The sequence below is a fragment of the Oncorhynchus tshawytscha genome, linkage group LG05 (genome assembly GCF_018296145.1).
Source record: "Oncorhynchus tshawytscha isolate Ot180627B linkage group LG05, Otsh_v2.0, whole genome shotgun sequence".
NCBI classification, from domain to species: domain Eukaryota; kingdom Metazoa; phylum Chordata; class Actinopteri; order Salmoniformes; family Salmonidae; genus Oncorhynchus; species Oncorhynchus tshawytscha.
In genome coordinates this window covers 26,816,827-26,838,207 of record NC_056433.1, presented here as the reverse complement: position 1 = coordinate 26,838,207, position 21,381 = coordinate 26,816,827, and the positions used below count along the sequence as shown (strand labels likewise).

The window sequence follows — 21,381 nt, the reverse complement described above, 5'->3', positions numbered from 1 at the left end:
GAAGGGTACCACAAAATATCTGCAGCATTGAAGTTCCCCAAGAGACGCAGTGGCCTCCATCATTCTTAAATGGAAGAAGTTTGGAACCACCAAGACTCTTCCTAGAGCTGGCCGCCCTGCCAAACTGAGCAATCGGCAGAGAAGGGCCTTGGTCAGGGAGGTGACCAAGAACCCAATGGTCACTCTGACAGAGCTCCAGAGTTCCTCTGTGGAGATGGGAGAAAATTCCAGAAGGACAACCATGGTAGAGTGGCCTGATGGAACCACTCCTCAGTAATAGGCACATGACAGCCTGCTTGGAGTTTTCCAAAAGGCGCCTAAAGACTCTCAGACCATGAGAAACAAGATTCTCTGGTCTGATGAAATCAAGATTGAACTCTTTGGCCTGAATGCCAAGCGTCACATCTGTAGGAAACCTGGCACCATCCCTACGGTGAAGCATGGTGGTGGCAGCATCATCTCTGAGCCTTGATTCATTCCCGGGCCAATTGTGCACCATCCCAAGGGACTCCCGGCCACGGCTGGTTGTGGCACAGCCCAGAAATGAACCTGAGTCTGTAGTAATGTCTTTAGCATTGCGATGCAGTGCCTTAGACCGCTGCGTCGCTCTGGAGTCCCCCCTTTCCACAGATTTGCAATGGGATTCAAGCATGGACTTTGGCTGGGCCACTCAAGGACTTTCACATTCTTGTTCTGAAGCCATTCCAGCGTTGCTTTGGCTGTATGCTTGTGGTCATTGTCCTGTTGGAACGTAAATCTTCGCCCCAGTCTAAGCACTCTCAAGCAAGTTGTCATCACAGATTTGCCTGTATTTGGCTCCATTCATTGTTCCCTCTATCCTTAACAGTCTCCCAGTCCCTGCCGCTGAAAAGCATCCCCATAGCATGATGCTGCCACCACAATGCTTTACTTCAGGGATAAAATCAAATTGTACTTGTCACATGCGCCGAATACACCTTACCGTGAAATGCTTACTTTACAAGCTCTTAACCAACAATGCAGTTCAAGAAATAGAGTTAAGAAAATATTTACTAAATAAACTAAAGTGAAAAATAAAATAAAACGTTAAATAGCCCTTACACAGCCTTGAGGTGTGTAGGGTCATTGAAAAACAAATGATACTGTAGTCCCACTAAGCGCAAACCAAATGGGATGACGTATTGCAGCAGAATGCTGTGGTAGCCATGCTGGTTAAGTGTGCCCTGGATTCTAAATAAATCACAGACGGTGTCACCTCTATGCTTCATGGTGGGAACCACACATGCGGCGATCATCCGCTCACCTACTCTGTATCTCACAAAGACATGGAGGTTGGAACCAAAAATCCCAAATTTGGACCCATCAGACCAAAGGACAGATTTCCACCGGTCTAATGTCCATTGCTTATGTTTATTGGCCCAAGCAAGTCTCTTATTATTGTTGGTGTCCTTAAGTAGTGATTTCTTTGCAGCAATTTGACCATGAAGGCCTGATTCACGCAGTCTCCTCTGAACAGTTGATGTTGAGATGTGCCTGTTACTTGAACTCTGTGAAGCATTTATTTGGGCTGTAATTTCTGATGCTGGTAACTTTAATGAACTTATCCTCTGCAGCAGAGGTAACTCCGGGTCTTCCTTTCCTGTGGCGGTCCTCATGAGAGCCAGTTTCATCATAGCGTTTGATGGGCTTTGCGACTGCACTTGAAGAAACTTTAAAGGTTCTTGGGGCAGGGAATAGACGGGTCAAGGCAGGCAGGGGTCAGTAAAGCAGAGGTGGGGCGACGGTACCGGGCGGCAGGCAGGCTCAGGGTCAGCGAAAGGCAGAGGTCGGTAATCCAGAGGGGAGCAAAGGTACAGCTCGGCAGGCAGACTCAGGGTCAGGGGCAGGCAGAGTGGTCAGGCAGGCGGGCTCGGAGTCAGGACAGGCAAGGGTCAAAACCAGGAGGGCGAGAAAAGAGAGACTGGAAAAAGCAGGAGCTGAGACACAAAATGCTAATCCAGCATTGACTTGAAAAACAAGGCGAACTGGCAACAGACAAACAGAGAACACAGGTATAAATACACAGGGGATAATAGGGAAGATTGGCGACACCTGGACGGGGTTGGAGACAATCACAAAGAAAGGTGAAACAGATAAGGCTGTGATAATTTTGTAGTGTTTTGGTGATTCAATAAATGTAAACTTATGTTAACTTATATTTTGGATCGATTGTTAGGTGGTGAATGATGTCTCCAAACAAAACAAACACATAGTGAAAGGTTTTGAATGAGGCCGGCTGCGTTTCATGTGTTACCATTTTGAAGTTTTATACTAAAAGTTTTGAAAATTCACCGCATACTTGGGAAAATAGCACCAAAGCGAATGAAAAAAACTGTAAGAATGAAGTAAGGTGCCTCTGTCTGTGACCAGGGTATTTTCTCTGTCTCTGTAGGGTAGTTGTGAAATCAGCAGACAGCTCTGATTCTGTGGAGGGCCTAAACAGGACACAAGATTGATGGCCTGGTTAAAATACCCCTGTGTGGAACTCAGGAAGGTGCCAGCCTGTGAGCTTCCCTCTCATTTACACACAGTCAGACACACAGGGACTCTGAGACAGAGGGAGAGGGAAAGACTGAACCAGTTACAGAGAGAAAGAGTTAGGATGAGGATAGGGATAGTAGATAAGAACATGAGGGGTGGAGACTGGAGAGTTAAGGATAGGGTGAACGGGAAGAAAGACAAACAAGGTGGGAGAATTGGTACGGTAGAGATATGGTAGAGGTTAAACAGAGACTGGGAAGTAGACATAAACGACAGAGAGGGAGGGAAAAGAGAGTGATGAGATAGAGATACAAGCGCTGAGAAATGAAGGAAAGGGGAGAGAAACAGAGAGAGAACCAGCAGCACTCCCCTCTTTATTTATACCTCCATCGACAGCAGGCTAAGATTTCTGGCACCAAAACAACGTCACGCTTGCTATTTCAGTCAGAGGTGCAACATTTCAGAGGGGGTTAAGGTGACGGGCTGAGGCGTTGTGTGGCCCCTACAGCCCTACAACATGACATTTCACACTGTAGCTACCTCCCTTGGCCTTTTGTGTGTTAGAGAGAGGGCCCACTTGCTATGTTTCTTGAGTTGCAGACAAAGTGGTAAACAGCCTTGGGGTTGTTCATGCAGGTTTATGAGGAGAGAACCTCAGACCATGACAACACATCAAACAATACTGAGACCCCCAAAAGTCTACACTCACACAACCCCAGTCCATGTTAGCTTGCCTGGTAACAAGAGGGAGAGTGAGACACCATCCTAAAATAAACCCCCTATTATTATGGCCATAGGCCTTTATTTACTGAGATTTTACTAACATAAGTTTAAGGGAAATAATTATATTATATGTTAAAGTGCTGAAAGAGGGACAATGCTGTTACATCCAATGCCTGTTTGCGTGAGGCTGATGCTGCGCAGGTGCTTGTACGCGTGTAAACATGAATATATACACGCTCGCATTCAAACGCACACACGTGCACACACGGACACACACACACATAAACACATGTAAATAGTGCCACACATGCACTGAAACGTATAGAGTTGTCCTTGCTGTTTTGATTTTTGTTGTCCTTGATGTCTTTTGTTTTACTTAGTTTTTCTCTTTTGTTGATTTTGTTGGTTGTTGGTGGTTGGGGGTTGGTGATTTAAGGGCAGTGGTCGGGGAACTGTGGGGGGGGATCTTGGAGGGTTGTTAGCCTGGCGGTTGAGATTTTGGGCCAGTGGCCGATAGGTCGCTGGTTCGGGTCCCTGTTTTGACTTGGTGAGAGATCTGTCGACGTACCCTTGGGCAGGGCGTTGACCCTGGTTGCTTCTGTGGTTTTGCTTTGGGTGGCAGTCTGTTAGATTGACTGAATGTCATGTAAATGTTGAGCGGCTTCACTGCAGATATGTGTAAAACAAACTATTACAATAATTTACAGTACCAGTCAAAAGTTGACACACCTACTCATTCCGGGGTTTTTCTTTATTTGGACTATTTTCCACATTTTAGAATAATAGTGAAGACATCAAAACTATGAATTAACACATATGGAATCATGTAATAACCAACAAAGTGTTCAAGAAATGTTGATATATTTTATATTTGAGATTCTTCAAAGTAGCCACCCTTTGCCTTGATGACAGCTTTGCACACTCTTGGTCAAATTGCCCTTACACAGCCAGTCCCAATAAGAACAAACCAGATGGGATGGTGTATTGCTGCAGAATGCTGTGGTAGCCATGGTGGTTAAGTGTGCCTTGAATCCTAAATAAATCACAGACTGTGTCACCCGCAAAGCACCCCCACACCATCACACCTCCTCCTCCATACTTCACGGTTGGAACCACACATGCGGAGATCATCTGTTCACCTACTCTGCATCTCACAAAGACACAGCGGTTGGAACCAAAAATCTCAAATTTGGACTCATCCGACCAAAGAACAGATTTCCACCGGTCTAATGTCCATTGCTCGTGTTTATTGGCCCAAGCAAGTCTATTCTTCTTATTGGTGTCCTTTAGTTGTGGTTTCTGTGCACCAATTCGACCATGAAGGCCTGATTCACGCAGTCTCCTATGAACAGTTGATGTTGAGATGTGCCTGTTACTTGAACTCTGTGAAGCATTTTTTTGGGCTGCAATTTCTGAGGCTGGTAACTCTAATGAACTTATCCTCTGCAGCAGAGATAACTCTGGGACTTCCTTTCCTGTGGCGGTCCTCATGAGAGCCAGTTCTGTCACTCCCTGATCCGTTTCACCGGTCTTTGTGCTTGTCTGCACCCCCCACCAGGTGTCTCCCATTTCCCATCATTATTCCCTGTGTATTTATACCTGTGTTTTCGGTCTGTTGCCAGTTTGTATTGTTCCATCAAGTCCTACTAGCGTGTTCCTGTGTTTCCTGTGCTCTAGTTTATGTTTTCCTTAGTCTTCCCAGTCTGTCTGTCCTGACCATGATCCTGCCTGCCGTCCTGTACCTGCCTGACTCTGATTTGGATTACGACCCTTTTCCTGCCAAGACTTACCTTTTGCTTGCCCCTTGAACTTTAATAAACTCTGAGACTCGTACTGCCTCCTGTGTCTGCATCTGGGTCTTAGCCTGAGCCGTGATAATTAGAATCGTTCTTGCCATAATATGGACTTGGTCTTTTTCCAAATAGGGCTATCCTCTGTATAACCCCCATACCTTGTCACAACACAACTGATTGGCTCAAATGCATTAGGAAGGAAAGAAATTCCACACATTAACTTTACACAAGGCACAACTGTTAATTGAAATTCATTCCAGGTATCTACCTCATGAAGCTGGTTGAGAGAATGCCAAGATTGTGCAAAGCTGTCATCAAGGCAAAGGGTATTTGAAGAATCTCAAATACAAAATATATTTTGATTTGTTTAACCCTTTTCTGCTTACTACATGATTCCATATGTTATTTCATAGTTTTGATGTCTTCACTATTATTCTACATTGTAGAAAATAGTAAAAATGAAGAAAAACCCTGGAATGAATAGGTGTGTCCACACTGACTGGTACTATATTTAAATATATTTCTGTTTTATTGAACCATATTCCGATATATTACTTTTTCAGTATGGGGTAAGCATGGTAGTGAATCTCTGTAGTGTTGGTACATGAAATTAGCTACACTCCGTCAACCCCAACCAATTAAATAAGTCATCAAACAAGACTTCTACAGATAGACGGACTCAGTTTATTAAAGCACTGTCGTGTTTATTTATTATCAAGAGAGAAAAAAGGACAGCAGAAGCATTACATAGTCATAACTGTATGTCTTACTATGGTTACTTGAACAGTTTCAAATGTGTTATTTTGATAATATGACACAGTAAAACACACTATAGACAGTTAGCATGTTGCTGCTGTGGTGACAGGACACGGCCAACTCACTTTTAAAAACAAGCCAACATGGCACTCATTAGGATTGACACACACACACACACACACACACACACACACACACACACACACACACACAGGGACACGCACTCGCAAGTAAGGGGGTCATGCTGTATCGCAATATACACAGCCATCCAAAAATCATCAATAAAAAAGAAAGAGAAAACGAAAGAATAGAAGGGAAGTAAAAGAGAGTGAAAGAAACCAAAAGTAAAGAAGTTTGGCACAGGAGAAAGGAAGGCCACAGTAACACTGGAGACTGAATATGAGTCAACCATTTTGTTTCTTATATGTGTAAGTCATTCTAAGTAATCTCATAGAAAATCTCTTAAAGCACTTTTTTTCAAGACGGATCGAAAGAACAGTCTTTAGTATTTCCAGAGAAATACCCCGTGGGGTTAAAATGGGGGAGGGGAGGCGGGGTTAAAAGGGGGTCGGGGAACGTGTCTCTCACATGATGGCAGTCTCGGTGTGGAGCAAATAGGAGCAGAAAGATTTCTGCTTTAGGGCGGGGCTTGGGGTTCTTGCTATGGGGCTAGGGGTGTGTGCCAAGGGGCTTGGGGTGCGGGACATTGGACCGGAGGGGGCAGAGATCAAGGCAGTGGGAGCACAGCTAGCCCACCTGGATGGAGGGCGTTGATTGGCTGGGCGGGCAGGACGAGAGAAGTTCAGTGACGGGGTTGCTGGGGACAACTCAGCTGGGCTCACCTGGAGAGAGACGATAAGAGTGGGTCAGGTCAAGACTGTGTGTATGTGTTTGCTATGCCTATCTCACCTTCTGTGTGTCATTTCTGTAGGCAGTCTTTGTGGCTCGGGGGCTAGAGTTGTACTCGTGCTCGATGTCCAGCATATCCAGTAGCTCAATGAGTCCATCGTCCTTATTCTGACCTGCAACTGGCCCTCCCCTCTGAATCCTCTGAGCTCCAACATGGGACCCACTCAAGTTCCTGTAGTCCAGTATGGGCTCCCTAGGCTGGTATGCTGGCCTCCTGGCCCTCTCCCCCTGGACCAGACCAATGTCTGTCTCTCTGTCTGCCCCTCCGAGGGCCCTTGCTTTGGCCTCGGTCCTCCTCTGACGCCCTGCCTGGGGTCCTTTAGGGTGAGCATAGCTACCCATTGAGGTGCCTCTACCCTCACCAAGATGGCTCTCTCTCCTATAGTCTCTCACTGCCCCACCAGATCCTTGTTCTTTGCTGGGATCCATCTCCACTGTAAGCATGATGGAATCCGCCTGGCATTTCTGGGCAGGCAAGCGCCCAGGCACCCTGCTGCCCCCCAGCTCTTTGCGCTGACAGACGGGGGTGGGGCACTTGTTCTCGATAGGCACCTGGTTGGTCACCACACCGGTGTCGGTGAGGGTTTTCCCCTCGTTCTTCTGGAGCATGGCCCCAAACTTCCTGAGGACTGAGGGGCTACCACACGTCTTGTCCACAAGGACCCCAGGGGAGTGGGACTTTCTGTCGAGCGCTGGGGAAGTCTCGGATGAGGCAACCTGGGAGGTGGAGCGGGGGGGTACGGGAGGGCCTTCTCTCTGTCTATGAGGGGGCTTGTTAAGGTCCCTGCAGGGGGAACTCTTTCTGTGTGACACTCTGTTCTTCCTGTTCTCAGCCTCCTCGTCCGCAAACCGCACCTGACCAATCCTAAAACAGATTAACAAGCAAATAACTCAATTAGTAAAATAACTAAAATACAAAATCATATAGGTGGATTTTACTCTCTAAATGATCTTCTCAAAATGATCTCAGTATTAGTGAGGTCTGTAGACGTCCTTTTTACCTCTCATTCTCAACAGGCCTCCTCTTCATCGCATCCTGGTGCACAGACTGATCCTGGCTCCCTTTAGTGATCTCCTTCAGATGCGGAGAGAGAAGTGGGACAAGGGTTACCTGGGAGAGGAAATAATCAGTGATGTAGAATAGTGCAACTAGCAAAGATACAGTATATCAAATTCAGCTTTACAGCCACGCCGGGATGACTTATGCAATTTCCAGTGGAGTATTGAGACGTGCCAGTTATATGTAATTTATTTAAATGTTTATTACTGAAAACAACCCTGCTTAGAGCCCTCAAAGGTTTGAAGACTTGAAGTGAACACTAGAGGTATAATAAATATGGAGGTGGCCCCATCTAGTCTTCCAATGAGCTAAGTGGAGTTTCTACCATATTGCTTCCACCTATCAGATTTTTTTCGGATCTGCAAACACCAATGGGGTGAGACATAGGGTAAAGGTTATTTTTTGGACGGGGCTGCCTATCAACTTTAATCCTTAGTTACTGTAGCTACTCACATTGTTGAGAGCTGAGTTGGTCTTCCAGGTCTTTCCGTGACCATGTCCAAGATAATCCTGCAACAAGTCTTCAAGTTCCACCGCACCGTTGCAATTTGGATAATAGCCACCAATCTGATGGTTGACAGGTTTGCCGTAACCATTGGGGCCGTGACTACAACCGTTGCTACAGTGATTTGGCACTACAACAGCTCTTGGGTGGTCCTTGGTTCTGTTGCTATGGCTGCCAGGCCGGTCACAGAAGCCATTGCCATGGTGCATCCTATCATTTTTGCCGTTGCCCATGGTGACATCATTTCCCCCTCTACGAGCCTGCACCTCATTGTAAAGCTGAAATATGAGCATAAACATTATAATGATCAAACACCTACCGTCACAACGTGGACACAAGTTTGAATAGTTGTATTCACCAGTTAGACTAATTATTTACACTTACAACTTAGGCGTGTTCCAAAACCCAATATACATACAGATACAAGACCGTATGTACACAAAACAAGTCTGTACCTACGACAATGTCAACCTTGTTTATGCAATCCATATAACCATCCCGAAATAGTTACACGACCCAACTATTTTTATAATCTACACATTTGTTATGTCAGTTGGAGTGAGCGTGTGCTTGCTTCGCTATTTTAAGCTTTAATGCATTCACCACTATCATCTTTCACAGTGTTCTGACTGTCTGTCAGCACATCACAGTTTAATTAGCTTGTTAACATCTGTCTGTAATCATTACTCCAAAGGGGACATGGGGTCTCAAAATGGGGCGTGGCTCCAACAGTGTATTATAACACACACACACACACACACACACACACACACACACACACACACACACACACACACACACACACACACACACACACACACACACAAGCAGTTAAACACTCTTCAGAGATGACCAAGGGTGCGAGACGAGAAAGACACTCTCTCAAAGTGAAAATGTTCACACTACTGATACTCCATTTCAGGTAATGTTACTCTGCCTAGGATCTTGTTTGGACTATCCCATGTACAGTGCCTTGCGAAAGTATTCGGCCCCTTGAACTTTGCGACCTTTTGCCACATTTCAGGCTTCAAACATAAAGATATAAAACTGTATTTTTTTGTGAAGAATCAACAACAAGTGGGACACAATCATGAAGTGGAACGACATTTATTGGATATTTCAAAAAAATTTAACAAATCAAAAACTGAAAAATTGGGCGTGCAAAATTATTCAGCCCCCTTAAGTTAATACTTTGTAGCGCCACCTTTTGCTGCAATTACAGCTGTAAGTCGCTTGGGGTATGTCTCTATCAGTTTTGCACATCGAGAGACTGAAATTTTTTCCCATTCCTCCTTGCAAAACAGCTCGAGCTCAGTGAGGTTGGATGGAGAGCATTTGTGAACTGCAGTTTTCAGTTCTTTCCACAGATTCTCGATTGGATTCAGGTCTGGACTTTGACTTGGCCATTCTAACACCTGGATATGTTTATTTTTGAACCATTCCATTGTAGATTTTGATTTATGTTTTGGATCATTGTCTTGTTGGAAGACAAATCTCCGTCCCAGTCTCAGGTCTTTTGCAGACTCCATCAGGTTTTCTTCCAGAATGGTCCTGTATTTGGCTCCATCCATCTTCCCATCAATTTTAACCATCTTCCCTGTCCCTGCTGAAGAAAAGCAGGCCCAAACCATGATGCTGCCACCACCATGTTTGACAGTGGGGATGGTGTGTTCAGGGTGATGAGCTGTGTTGCTTTTACGCCAAACATAACGTTTTGCATTGTTGCTGATACTGATACTCCTTCCATTTCAATATTATCGCTTGCACAGTGCTCCTTGGGATGTTTAAAGCTTGGGAAATCTTTTTGTATCCAAATCCGGCTTTAAACTTCTTCACAACAGTATCTCGGACCTGCCTGGTGTGTTCCTTGTTCTTCATGATGCTCTCTGCGCTTTTAACGGACCTCTGAGACTATCACAGTGCAGGTGCATTTATACGGAGACTTGATTACACACAGGTGGATTGTATTTATTATCATTAGTCATTTAGGTCAACATTGGATCATTCAGAGATCCTCACTGAACTTCTGGAGAGAGTTTGCTGCACTGAAAGTAAAGGGGCTGAATAATTTTGCACGCCCAATTTTTCAGTTTTTGATTTGTTAAAAAAGTTTGAAATACCCAATAAATGTCGTTCCACTTCATGATTGTGTCCCACTTGTTGTTGATTCTTCACAAAAAAATACAGTTTTATATCTTTATGTTTGAAGCCTGAAATGTGGCAAAAGGTCGCAAAGTTCAAGGGGGCCGAATACTTTCGCAAGGCACTGTATTTGGATGATGTTTTACTTTATTTTAGACCTTGATGGAACGCATCTGACCATGGTTGACCCCTCACCTCCTCTATCTTCCTCTGCATGTCCTGCAGCTGGTCCTCCCATTCCTGCATCTCTGAGTCGAAGCTGTCCAGAAGCTCCCCCCTCTCTGTTCCCCAGCCCCGCCCAGCCTGCTCCAGACCGTGCTGAAGTTCGGTGGCCGCCATTTTGGGCCGCTTCCTGCAGCAACTTTTTACTTCCTGTCACAACTTTCTTTTCTTCCACCAACAACTTCTTCTTCCTTCTTCTGTTTAAACTTCCTAACTTCCTTTCTTTTTCAACTTCCTAGCTGTTTGTCTTTAAGGGGTCACCAATGTTAGAGGAACACTGCAAAGGAAGAGAGGATGATTATTGTGGACAATAAGACTTGGGAGAACTAGAGGACATTAGTCATGTGGACATCCACCAGTAAACAAATGGACTCAAAGGTCTAGTCCCTGTGGACATTCTACCTGCTACCCCCCCCACCTTGCCTGCTACTCCCCATGGACATTCTACCTGTTACCCCCCACCTTGCCTGCTACTGCTACCCCCCCCCCCCCCATGGACATTCTACCTGCTACCCCCCACCTTGCCTGCTACTCCCCGTGGACATTCTTTCTCCTGCTACCTGCTACCCCCCCCACCTTGCCTGCTACTCCCCATGGACATTCTACCTGTTACCCCCCACCTTGCCTGCTACTCCCCATGGACATTCTACCTGTTACCCCCCCCCCCCACCTTGCCTGCTACTCCCCATGGACATTCTACCTGTTACCCCCCCCCCCCACCTTGCCTGCTACTCCCCATGGACATTCTACCTGCCTGCTACTCCCCATGGACATTCCCCCACCTTGCCTGCTACTCCCCCCGTGGACATTCTACCTGTTACTCCCCCCCCACCTTGCCTGCTACCCCCCCGTGGACATTCTACCTGTTACCCCCCACCTTGCCTGCTACTCCCCATGGACATTCTACCTGCTACCCCCACCCCCACCTTGCCTGCTACCCCCCCCGTGGACATTCTACCTACCCCCCACCTTGCCTGCTACTCCCCCCCCCACCTTGCCTGCTACTCCCCCGTGGACATTCTACCTGTTACCCCCCACCTTGCCTGCTACTCCCCATGGACATTCTACCTGCTACCCCCCACCTTGCCTGCTACTCCCCGTGGACATTCTTTCTCCTGCTGCCCCCACCCCAAAAGGCTATATTCTACCCCCACTCCAATTACATTCATCACAATTGCAGTTGTAAATATGTACTTTTCTATTTTTATTTCACTCGATGGTAATGCTACTGCTCCCCCGATGGTCATTCCACCTCCCTCCCTCAACAGTCTATACTTTGCCTCCACCCCAATGGTCATTTATTTTCTAATCACTGCCACAGCTGTTATGTATATAGTGCTATTTATATTTATATTGTTTTTATTACTATTTTAATTATTTGATTTCACTAGTCCTGCATGTTGGAGCGAAGCCTAAGATTTGTACTGTACCCTGCAATCACACCTGGAACCCTGACTTTTACACAATCTGAATAAATACACATTTTGTGGATTTCGTGGAAAGATTCAAAGCATTTTGGGCTCTGTATTCCCAGCCATATTTCATTGTCATTTAAGATACCTATGTGACACGTGCCAAGGAATGCCTGGTGTAGTGTGACAACCTCACTATTTGGCTGTTGGTCACTATCCTCTCTGCTCCAACCCTTCGCTCTGTCCTTCCCAATTTTCTATAATGGAACTTTGGAAACCTTCCAATTACAGCCATGACCCGTTTTAATGAGCACATATGCCCCATTTTTCAAAAGCGGGGTGTATCTCGAATACAACCCCCCCCAACTATTCACCACGTACAGGTTACAGGACGCATTTCTTCTAGCCTTCAGTTACACTTTGCGAACAATGGAAACGTGTGCCCTCCGTGTCACCGCTAAACGATCGGTTCATTTCGCACTCAGCTGCATGCTGCATGGCCAACTCACCTCGAGAAAATTGGCCATAATGCTGTATAGGGGCGCGTATTGGCTTGGCTTAAACGGTTTTCCGTAGGCCTATCGCTGCATTGATTTATCACAGTACATCAGGTCATTTTAGAAGGCCGATGGTTTGCTATCACCGAATGTTATATATTATGTGCTTTTACCACCTCGAAAGTACCCGAACACCAACCAGTCATCGTGTGACGTAAGAGTGCGGATATGTTAATAATACAAACCTGTAACTATGCATCGAGAACTTGGAGAGGGATAGAGAGAGAAAGAGCGAGAAAGACTAAATACGCCAGGCGTGTGTTTTGAATATTAATAGGCCTATAATAAATACATTCCCACATGACCAAATGTAGCCTATTTAGTGGTGCGTAAAAGAAAAAGCACCAAAGGGGAGGCACAGGTTGATCAAATGTGACCCAATAGATCAAGCCCACAGTGGATCTGCAATGTTATATTTTACTACTTGTCCTTATTAAGTTTTTGTCCAATTATTGTAAGAAACCCAAGTTGTAGAGATGCGTAAAACAAAACTTAATGGAACTCTCCATATCCATAAAATACATTTAAATATTAACTTCTTCATGTGGCCTTACCTGTCTGTTCAATATTCACCTTGACGATTTTATTGTTAATCGCTGAGGATATATCGCAGTGGCAGATCATTAATCCTGATTTCAGTCTAGCCAAGGCATTCACCGTGAATTTCTTGAGATCCTCTGTTTGCCCGGTGGCGGCTGCGCTTCCACGGCTCCAGAGTCAGTCACCTTGTCGCGAAATACTCGCTTTTGTGCCTCTGTTCTAAAGTCCCGCGGATTGGATTTGACAGGAACCCTCTCTTGTCAAGCCTGGGCAGGGTTATGTCCAGAGCAGGTACCTTTTTTCAGGGTAAACAACTTCTGTTCCAGAGGGGGACCCAGGCTTTATAGTACACCTCGTATTTACGTCGCATCACTGGAGCCAAGATCAAGTATCTTAATGTCAAATTTATTCCAGCATTTGAGGTCTCGATGGGAGGACTGTCGTCACTCGCATCCTGTCTATAATTAAAAAGCAATGTAGAGAGGGAAACTGTTTGCATAGCTATTTCAGCTGCCGAGCTCTGAGCCAATAGGCACTCCTGTTGCTACTCCGCTTTGGGGTGCTTGGCAGATTTCGTTTTGTGACTCCAAACTACTCTTATTTGTTTACAATTTTGATTGCCAAAATGTAGCATATATGTGACACCTGCGCTAACATTATTTTAATTAGTATTTTTTTCGAAAAACTTGATATCTGGCGCGTCAGCGGGTACTTTACTCCAATTTCACTACCATTTTATAGTTTATTTATTTTGACATTGCCATTGCTGTTGATGAAGGTTGCACAATATCATCGCGCGCGTCATGCGACCACCATTAGGTTCTGACCCAAATAGTTCACTGACATGATGGACACTTGTCGACATAAACAGTGTGTTGCGAAAGGCATCTGATAGCTCAAAACCGAAATATATTTGGTGTGGATAGGAATGTGGGAATCCTCAGACTATGAGCCAATTTATGCTTGATTCGAAAATGTGGTTGGAGGCGACATAAGGATGGTGTGATGCAGTTGTGATGCCTCCAGAGCCACGCCATGCCTCTCTCAAATGTTGTAACAATGCAGAGGGCTCCATATAGCTCCGCATTGAAGCGCAAGAAGTATGAATGCCCTGACTTCTGCAGAGTCCGTATCAAATAGTTAGGGCAGGGTTTGACAAAATCGGTGTTCCGGTGCACCTTTTGGTTTTTGCCCTGACACTTCACAGATTATATAAATAATTAACTATCAATCAAGCTTTGATAATTTGAATCAACTATGTAGTGTTAGGACAAACATCGTGCACCCCTTGGAGTCCCGAGGACTGAGTTTGGGAAACTGCGATTTAAAGGGCAAACATCCTTCGTTTGCATTGTCGGCCCACGCTGTACAGGTGCTGAATTGGAATTCTGATTGTCGCTGGCCATGGTTCTGAATCACCACTATTTACCTTGTTTGTTTAAAATCTGATCTTTTACACTTTTGTAAGCAATGAGGAGGAACCCCCACCTTTCCTATCAGATTTCAGATTGTAGGTCTACATTTCTTATATACTACCACATGGTGGTGGTCTACCTGTAGGCTACAACATTTCTTTGCAGGTAGGGACTGTGGCTATAGGATTTGATTCTGGAATTGGGCAAAACAGGTGTTATGCTAACTCACCTTTTCTTGGGGGTGATGAAGGAAGTGGTGGGTGTTGGGAAAAGTAGTCTCCAGTGTTGAACCTAAGCATATATCCTGTTATGTGACTGTGACCTGTGCTTGAAGAGGGAGGCTCCTGTTCGGTGACCTTGGCAACAAATGTTTAAAAAAATAACACAAACAAACAAACAAAGGATGTGGCTATGCTATTGAGGGAGGCGGGATCACAGGACGAAGAAAAGGGTAAACAGAAAGACAAGTTTAAAGATGGTGGCATAGGAGTGGGAGGAGAATAAGACTAGAATGAGGATGAGTAAAATGATGGGCTGAAACATCTGGGCAGAGGATGAACAGAACACGAGTGTCAACGGAGGAGAAACGAGAGGGAAAATAGGGTCAGAGAAAGAAGGAGAATAAAGTCAGCAGAATATTCAATGGTGACGGACGAGTGAAGAGACTATGCTGATACAGCCAAACAGGTATGGTCAAGTCTACATCTCTTTAATTAAGAAACACACACAAAAACACATGCACACACACACACACTTACCGACAGTGGTTCCTCTTCCCTGTCCTCAGGTTTGGGCACCTCCAGTCTGTCTATGAAGCCCTGTAGCTCCTTCCTGAAGGCCTTCATCTGGGCATTGATCCTGTACAGCAGCTCATGCTCCCTGATCCTCCCACCCTCCTCCTCCTCCTCACCCCGCCCATACAGGTCGCTGTTGGAAACGTACACCCGTGCCTCTGCGATTATAGTTGCCGTGTCGGCGATGAGCCGGTCGATGGTCCTGCCAAGACGCTCCGCCTCCACTCGAATGTCAATCATCTGCTGGCGATCCTGTAGGTTGCGGGGCAGGAAGCGGGCGGCGGTCTCAGGGGGTGGGGTATAGAGACCCCGGGTAGGCGTGAGGCAGCGGGTTTGGTTCCGCACCTCGTCCGAGTCACTCTCCCCGCCCACTGGGCCCTCGCGTTTGCGGTGTGGGGGCTGGAGGCGAGAGGAGGAGGAGTCATCATCGCTTTCGCGGCGCCCGCTTGGTCCGATCCCTCCTGCGTCACTTTCTGCATCGCTGTCCCGAGGGCTGATGCCCCCCCTTAGGGCCAGGTGGGAGGCCAGGTCGTAGCGCTGCATGTTGGAGAGCAGAACACGCTTCTCATACTGCAGCTGCATCACCTGGGAGAGAGAATAGGACTGGCTGAATGAGGCATGATATGTTTATGACGTTTGATCTTTGTTTTCTTCTTTGATTCCAGCGATATCTTTTTGTTTACCATACTGTCTGCACAGCCATTTTGACAGTCAATATATGTTAAAGGTTACGGAAATAAACCAGAAAAACAAATGTGGAAGACCGACTCACCTTCCCACTGAGATCATTAATCTGTAGCCGGGCCGTCTTCAGTTCCTCCTGCAGTGCCTCTGCCTTCTCCGAACATACTCCTCCTGCCGCCACTCCTCCATGCCTTGCCCCTCCCTCGTGGGTCCCGGCCTTAAACCTGAGCTTGTTGAGTTCTCCCGTCACTCTCTTGTTGTCATCTTCAGCGTCGGCCAGGTTCCTCCTCAGGAGCTCTGCCTCGTCCTCCACCAGCTGCAGCTGCTGCCTCAGCTCTGTCATAGCCTCCCCATGGCCCCGGCCAGCCCCCATCCCACCCACAGCCCCCCCACCGGACCCGCCTTCTCCCTCCCCTTCACCCCTGAGGTCGTCCAGCTCCGCCCTCAGACCCCGGTTCTCCACCTGGAAACACATGACGTGAAGACGGATTGGTAGTTATGTTATGAATCACTATCTTCCTCTCTCTGTAGGCACCTTCTGAGCAGAACAGGCAGAAATGCTTGGAACAGTTGTGTTCCCTTGTGTAAACTTATTTCCTGGTCTCTTTCATGTTATAACCTACATCAAACACTCTGCATCACATCCTGTGTCTCTCACCTCCAGCTCCACGATCTTCCTCCCCAGGATGTTAGCCTCCTCCTCCACCAGGCGCAGACGCAGCTTCAGCTCGGACTCACGGGTGGTGGGGGGTCCCCAGGCCTCACCCTTGGGGTGGGGGCTGTCCAGGTCCCCATAGAAGGAGCGGTACTTCTGTAGCTCCGTCTCCAGCCGGTCCTTCTCCTTGTCGATCTTAGCTGTCTTCTTCCTCAACAATACAGCCTCTTCCTTGATGAAGGCCAGCTGGCACTTGAGATCATCGTTGTCATCCTGAGAGAAGGGGAATTGGAAGGAAGATAATGCAGTTCTGATGTACAGGAGACAACTCTCACTTGTGTTTGGAAAAAACACTTTTTATTGTTTTATAAAAGCATTTCATGGTGATCCCTCACCTCTGTTGGGGTCTGGGCAGACTTCTTGTCTGACTTTTGGACCTCCTTGCTTCCTCTTCTCTTCTGAGACTATTGGGAATTGAATAACGAGTATTACAGCAAAATATGTGCTGTATAGATTGTATAATCTATTGTGGGTGAGTGTTCTTACCTCCTTGACTTTGTCCAGCTCATTCTGAAGGGCCTGTTTGGTCACCTCCACCTCGATGAGTTTCTGCCTCAGTTTCTCATTTTCGTCCTCTGTCTTTGTGCGTTTCTCCTCCACATTCTCCAACTCATGGTGCAGTCTCACAGACACATCCTTCGCTACCTGCATTAAACAGAATCAGGGATATTGATTTAAGTTGATTGAATTAATTATGGCGGTGAATGGACAGTGCATTAAGCAACTAATAAAATTAGTTTCAACATCAAGCCTACCGACACACACACACACACGCACGCGCACACACACACACGCACGCACGCACGCGCACACACACACACACACACACACACACACACACACACACACACACACACACACACACACACACACACACACACACACACACACACATACACACACACACACACACACACACTCCCTCCCTACCTTCAAGTCCTGCTCCAGGCTCCTCAGTAGTTCCTCATCGATCTCTCCAGTCTGGGCATAGCGCAGCTTCTTCCTCTCAGCCTTCCTCAGCCGGTACTGGAGGATCCGGCAGTTCTTATTGGCTCGCTCCAGCTCGCGTCTCATTTCCTGCAGCTGGCACGTGTCCTCCTCGTAGAAGGTGTCACGCATCTCGTCCATCTCCGTCCTCATCTCCTCGATCTCCATCTGGAACATCAATATGAGTGATCAGCCAATCAGACACTGTTAGCCAACAGGGGGCGTGGGCTCACGCTTCAGCATTATTGGTGTTGTTGGAGTGTTTAGGTCCTCTGAAGATGATGTAATTGAATAGGGACAAGTTAATCTGAACCGATTAATAGGGTCTTATTCATTATTATGTCAATCAATGAACAGAAGTAGGCTAAACACAGGATGGTGCCATTCATTGTTCTGAATAGGGAAGAGGGGTTTGCCTTGTAGCTATAGGGCAACCTAAATCATTTAGCTTTCGCAAGCATCAATAACAAACCAAGGGAACTAAGCACATTTCTACATCAGTTCTTTGCAAATGTTACAGAAAGAATAAGAACTGTTCACTTAGCCTACCCAATTGGCTAAAAAAATATGCTTGCTTCATTGTATCAACATACAGTTTTCCGGTATATCTCTAATAATAAACCTTGGGGAATATGCATGGAATATTAATAATATCTCAGTTGCAGTGTTATCATCAAACACGAAATAAGCCTACCTTTTCACTTATGCTAATATATATATTCATATATACATATATATATATATACATGATTACATTGGAATATATGAGCATATGTTAGTAATGCCAATTTTGGGGAATAGGCCTGAATTCAATCTCAAACAAAAAAGTGGCCTACCAGTTCAGTTACTGGATCTGCAAAAACATTGTGTTTGTATACATTGAATATTTTGAATGTCAGTGATGCCAAACCTTTAGATCTTCATTCTCATCCACCAGTCTCTCCAATTCGTCCTCAAGGCCCTCGTCTTGCTGTGTCACGAACTCCGCCTCTATGGTCCCGATGGACGGCTCGGGCTCGGCCTCCGCGCTGTCAGCCGTGTGCATCTTGCCGATGCTTCTCTTCAGTTTCTTATGTAGGTGGAAGTGCAGAGTTCAGTCTGCAAGCAACCCTCGCTCCACTGACTAAGGCCCGGCCCGCAGCCCACGTATTCCCCTCTTCTGTCCCTGCAGTAGCCTGCTGAAGCTTTCACCAACTCCCCTCCCAGCTTCTTCGTTTTCCCTTTCACCAAACACGCGGTGCTGGAGCCGGTATGACCCAATATGTTGGGAAGACAGGCCTTTGAGGCAGGGGTACACCTAACGACGAACTACGGGTTTGAGAATCTGGTGAAATATCTCCTCTGTATCTTATTCTCTGCTACGACGAACTACGGGTTTGAGAATCTGGTGAAATATCTCCTCTGTATCTTCTTCTCTGCTTCGACGAACTACGGGTTTGAGAATCTGGTGAAATATCTCCTCTGTATCTTCTTCTCTGCTAGCATCCGCCCTGTTGGCATTGCCAGCATCCGTTTCAGCACCATCTGGGTAAACAGCTGCAACGTCGCATCTCTCGATCTCCTCCCTCACGACAGCGGCCCTAAGCCCCTCGTTTACTACCTTATTCCTCGATCCTCCTTTTGAAACTATATTTTTGGATCTGCTGGAGGATTTTGGGGCTGATTTTGAGGCGCATTCCCGGATTCTGGCCGGAGAGGGAGCCTGATGCTGCCTCCTCCCTGTGCTATTGTCTGCTGCTGCCGCTGGAAAATCCGCAGCGCCGCTTGCGGCAGTCGTGTCGTCCACCAGCCTTGACTTCTCCACTCGCCCATCTCAAAGTGACTGCAAAGTATGATGTATTAGTTATGGGAATAATAAAAACATAATATAAGTCTTGATATATTAGGTCTATCCGGTTGATAAAAGTTGCAATTAAATATGATGGTCAACCAGTTCCAACATTCCAACATTTACATGGAAATTCTGGCTGAAATGCACAACCTTTGCTGCAAAAGGGACATGACGTCTGCAGAGCGACATTGAAATAATATTAACTTTGAAAAAGACCCGAAGCCAATAGGCCTCTGTTTATTGGCAAATGGGAATCTAACTTAGGCTATACAAGGCTACTATTCAGTATGTATAGCCTAGTGATAGGCTACAAGTGATACAATTAAATGTATACATGCATAGTTTATATATAGTGAGTTTTGTACTGTTCTGTAACTTTTGTTCAATAAAAATGGCACATAGCCTAACATTAGTTAATATATTAGGCTACAGATGGTCAACAAACGCACTGTCAAATATTTCCATGCATTTTCTGTGCAATTTCCTATCGAAACGTGTTATTTGAATGAGGCTTCTTACCGCGAGAGAAAGTGCAGGTTCAGCCCAGTGATAAAGGGCTAGAGAGATGCTGACACAACAGGCACTGCAGGGGCACGACTAGCTACACAGTATTCATGATGTGGTGAGGTCAACGTCAAACCAGGAAACAAACAATGTAATGTCTTTCTCCAGGCCAATGTAAATAACCCATTGTAGCCTTTTTACTGTCTACATTCACACTAATTGAAAATATGCACACAATGAATAGGCTATATTTATTGTTTTGCTTTCAAATGTATTCTACTTATTTTCCCAACCGCTAGAAGGTATCTCCAGTAGGCCTAGGTAGTAGATAGATCAAGAACTCAGTAAACCATATTGTGCATGCAATGATTTGTTTAGGCCATCGGAGGGTGGTCTCCACCCACCTATCAGTACCTTCATAAAGGGGTCATCTGTGCGTGCAGACAGGTTGCCGCCAGGGATACACTGACCGTATGAACGAACTTAGTTGCAATAAGGTGTTGTTATAAGTGGTAATGAGATGAGTGACAAACAGACAGACAGACAGAGAGACAGGCAGACAGACAGGTGACAGACAGTTTGAATCTGGGGTTGTATGAGAGTATCACAGCATGGATGGTGTGAGTGTGTAAAGCTTACCCAAGTGTGAGTTTGGATGTAGCTAGAACTCCCCCTCAACACTGATACAGGGTCAGATCTTTTGTTTATCCCCCTAATAGTTAAGGCTAAGATTGGCTAGATCCTAGATCTGTGGTTAGGAGGTAGTGTGAGTTCAGAGCAGTGCTAAGAGCACAAGTGCAGTACAGGTTATGGTGACCTGTGTTAAGTGACCCTGATGGAAGGCCTACTGCAATCCTCTTAGAGCTCGGCTCGTGTAGATCCCTCTTCTTCCCATAGGAGGAAGGGTGATAGTGGAGGGGGAACAGAAAAAAGGTGTTGAAGAAAGAGAGGCAGATGAGGAGGAAGGCGGTGACAGCATTAGGAGTGAGGCTGGAAATTGAGTCAGCACTGATGTCACTAGAGGTCTTGTGAAAATCCTCTCCATGTATCTGTTAATGTATGGCACAGAAGCTGACTAGTATTTGTATGTGTTGCATATGTGCAGTTGTGTGTGTGTGTTAACATGTGTGAATGTTGCATATGTGTCTATGCATTGTGTGTAAGAGACAGTGTGTGAACTCTCCGTGTGTATATAGTATATGCATAACTAGTATTTCTTAATTCCATTCTTTTACTTTTAGAATTGTGTGTATTGTTGTGAATTGTTAGACACTACTGGACTGTAGGAACACAAGCAATTCACTATACACACTGAGCTAGGAACACAAGCAAT

At 45.9% G+C, this 21,381-nt stretch overlaps 1 protein-coding gene across 5 annotated transcripts; it reads right to left on the bottom strand.

Moving 5' to 3' along the window:
- Window positions 1-5,694: 5,694 nt before the first annotated feature.
- Window positions 5,695-19,615, bottom strand: LOC112250408 (protein SOGA3). Of its 5 annotated transcripts, XM_042321759.1 has the most exons (9): window positions 18,624-19,615; window positions 17,657-17,881; window positions 17,213-17,371; window positions 17,062-17,130; window positions 16,670-16,939; window positions 16,100-16,474; window positions 15,292-15,912; window positions 14,763-14,889; window positions 10,732-10,886 (listed from the first exon to the last, which is right to left on the bottom strand). In XM_042321759.1, exons 1-9 carry the CDS (start codon window positions 18,756-18,758, stop codon window positions 10,876-10,878), a joined length of 1,992 nt encoding a protein of 663 aa, XP_042177693.1. In that variant the 5' UTR covers window positions 18,759-19,615; the 3' UTR covers window positions 10,732-10,875. The 5 variants fall into 5 exon arrangements, with proteins under 5 accessions (XP_042177697.1, XP_042177696.1, XP_042177693.1 ...); XM_042321761.1 differs by lacking the exon at window positions 10,732-10,886 and having other exon boundaries at window positions 14,763-14,855; XM_042321760.1 differs by lacking the exon at window positions 10,732-10,886 and having other exon boundaries at window positions 14,769-15,076.
- Between the last annotated feature and the right edge of the window lie 1,766 nt (window positions 19,616-21,381).

Coding starts and splice junctions, on each gene's coding strand:
- LOC112250408 (XM_042321759.1), bottom strand. CDS start 18,758: ATGCACACGGCTGACAGCGCGGAGGCCGAGCCCGAGCCGTCCATCGGG. Junction 17,131..17,212: donor AGCTGGACAAAGTCAAGGAG/GTAAGAACACTC, acceptor AATTCCCAATAG/TCTCAGAAGAGAAGAGGAAG. Junction 16,940..17,061: donor CTGCCCAGACCCCAACAGAG/GTGAGGGATCAC, acceptor CCCTTCTCTCAG/GATGACAACGATGATCTCAA.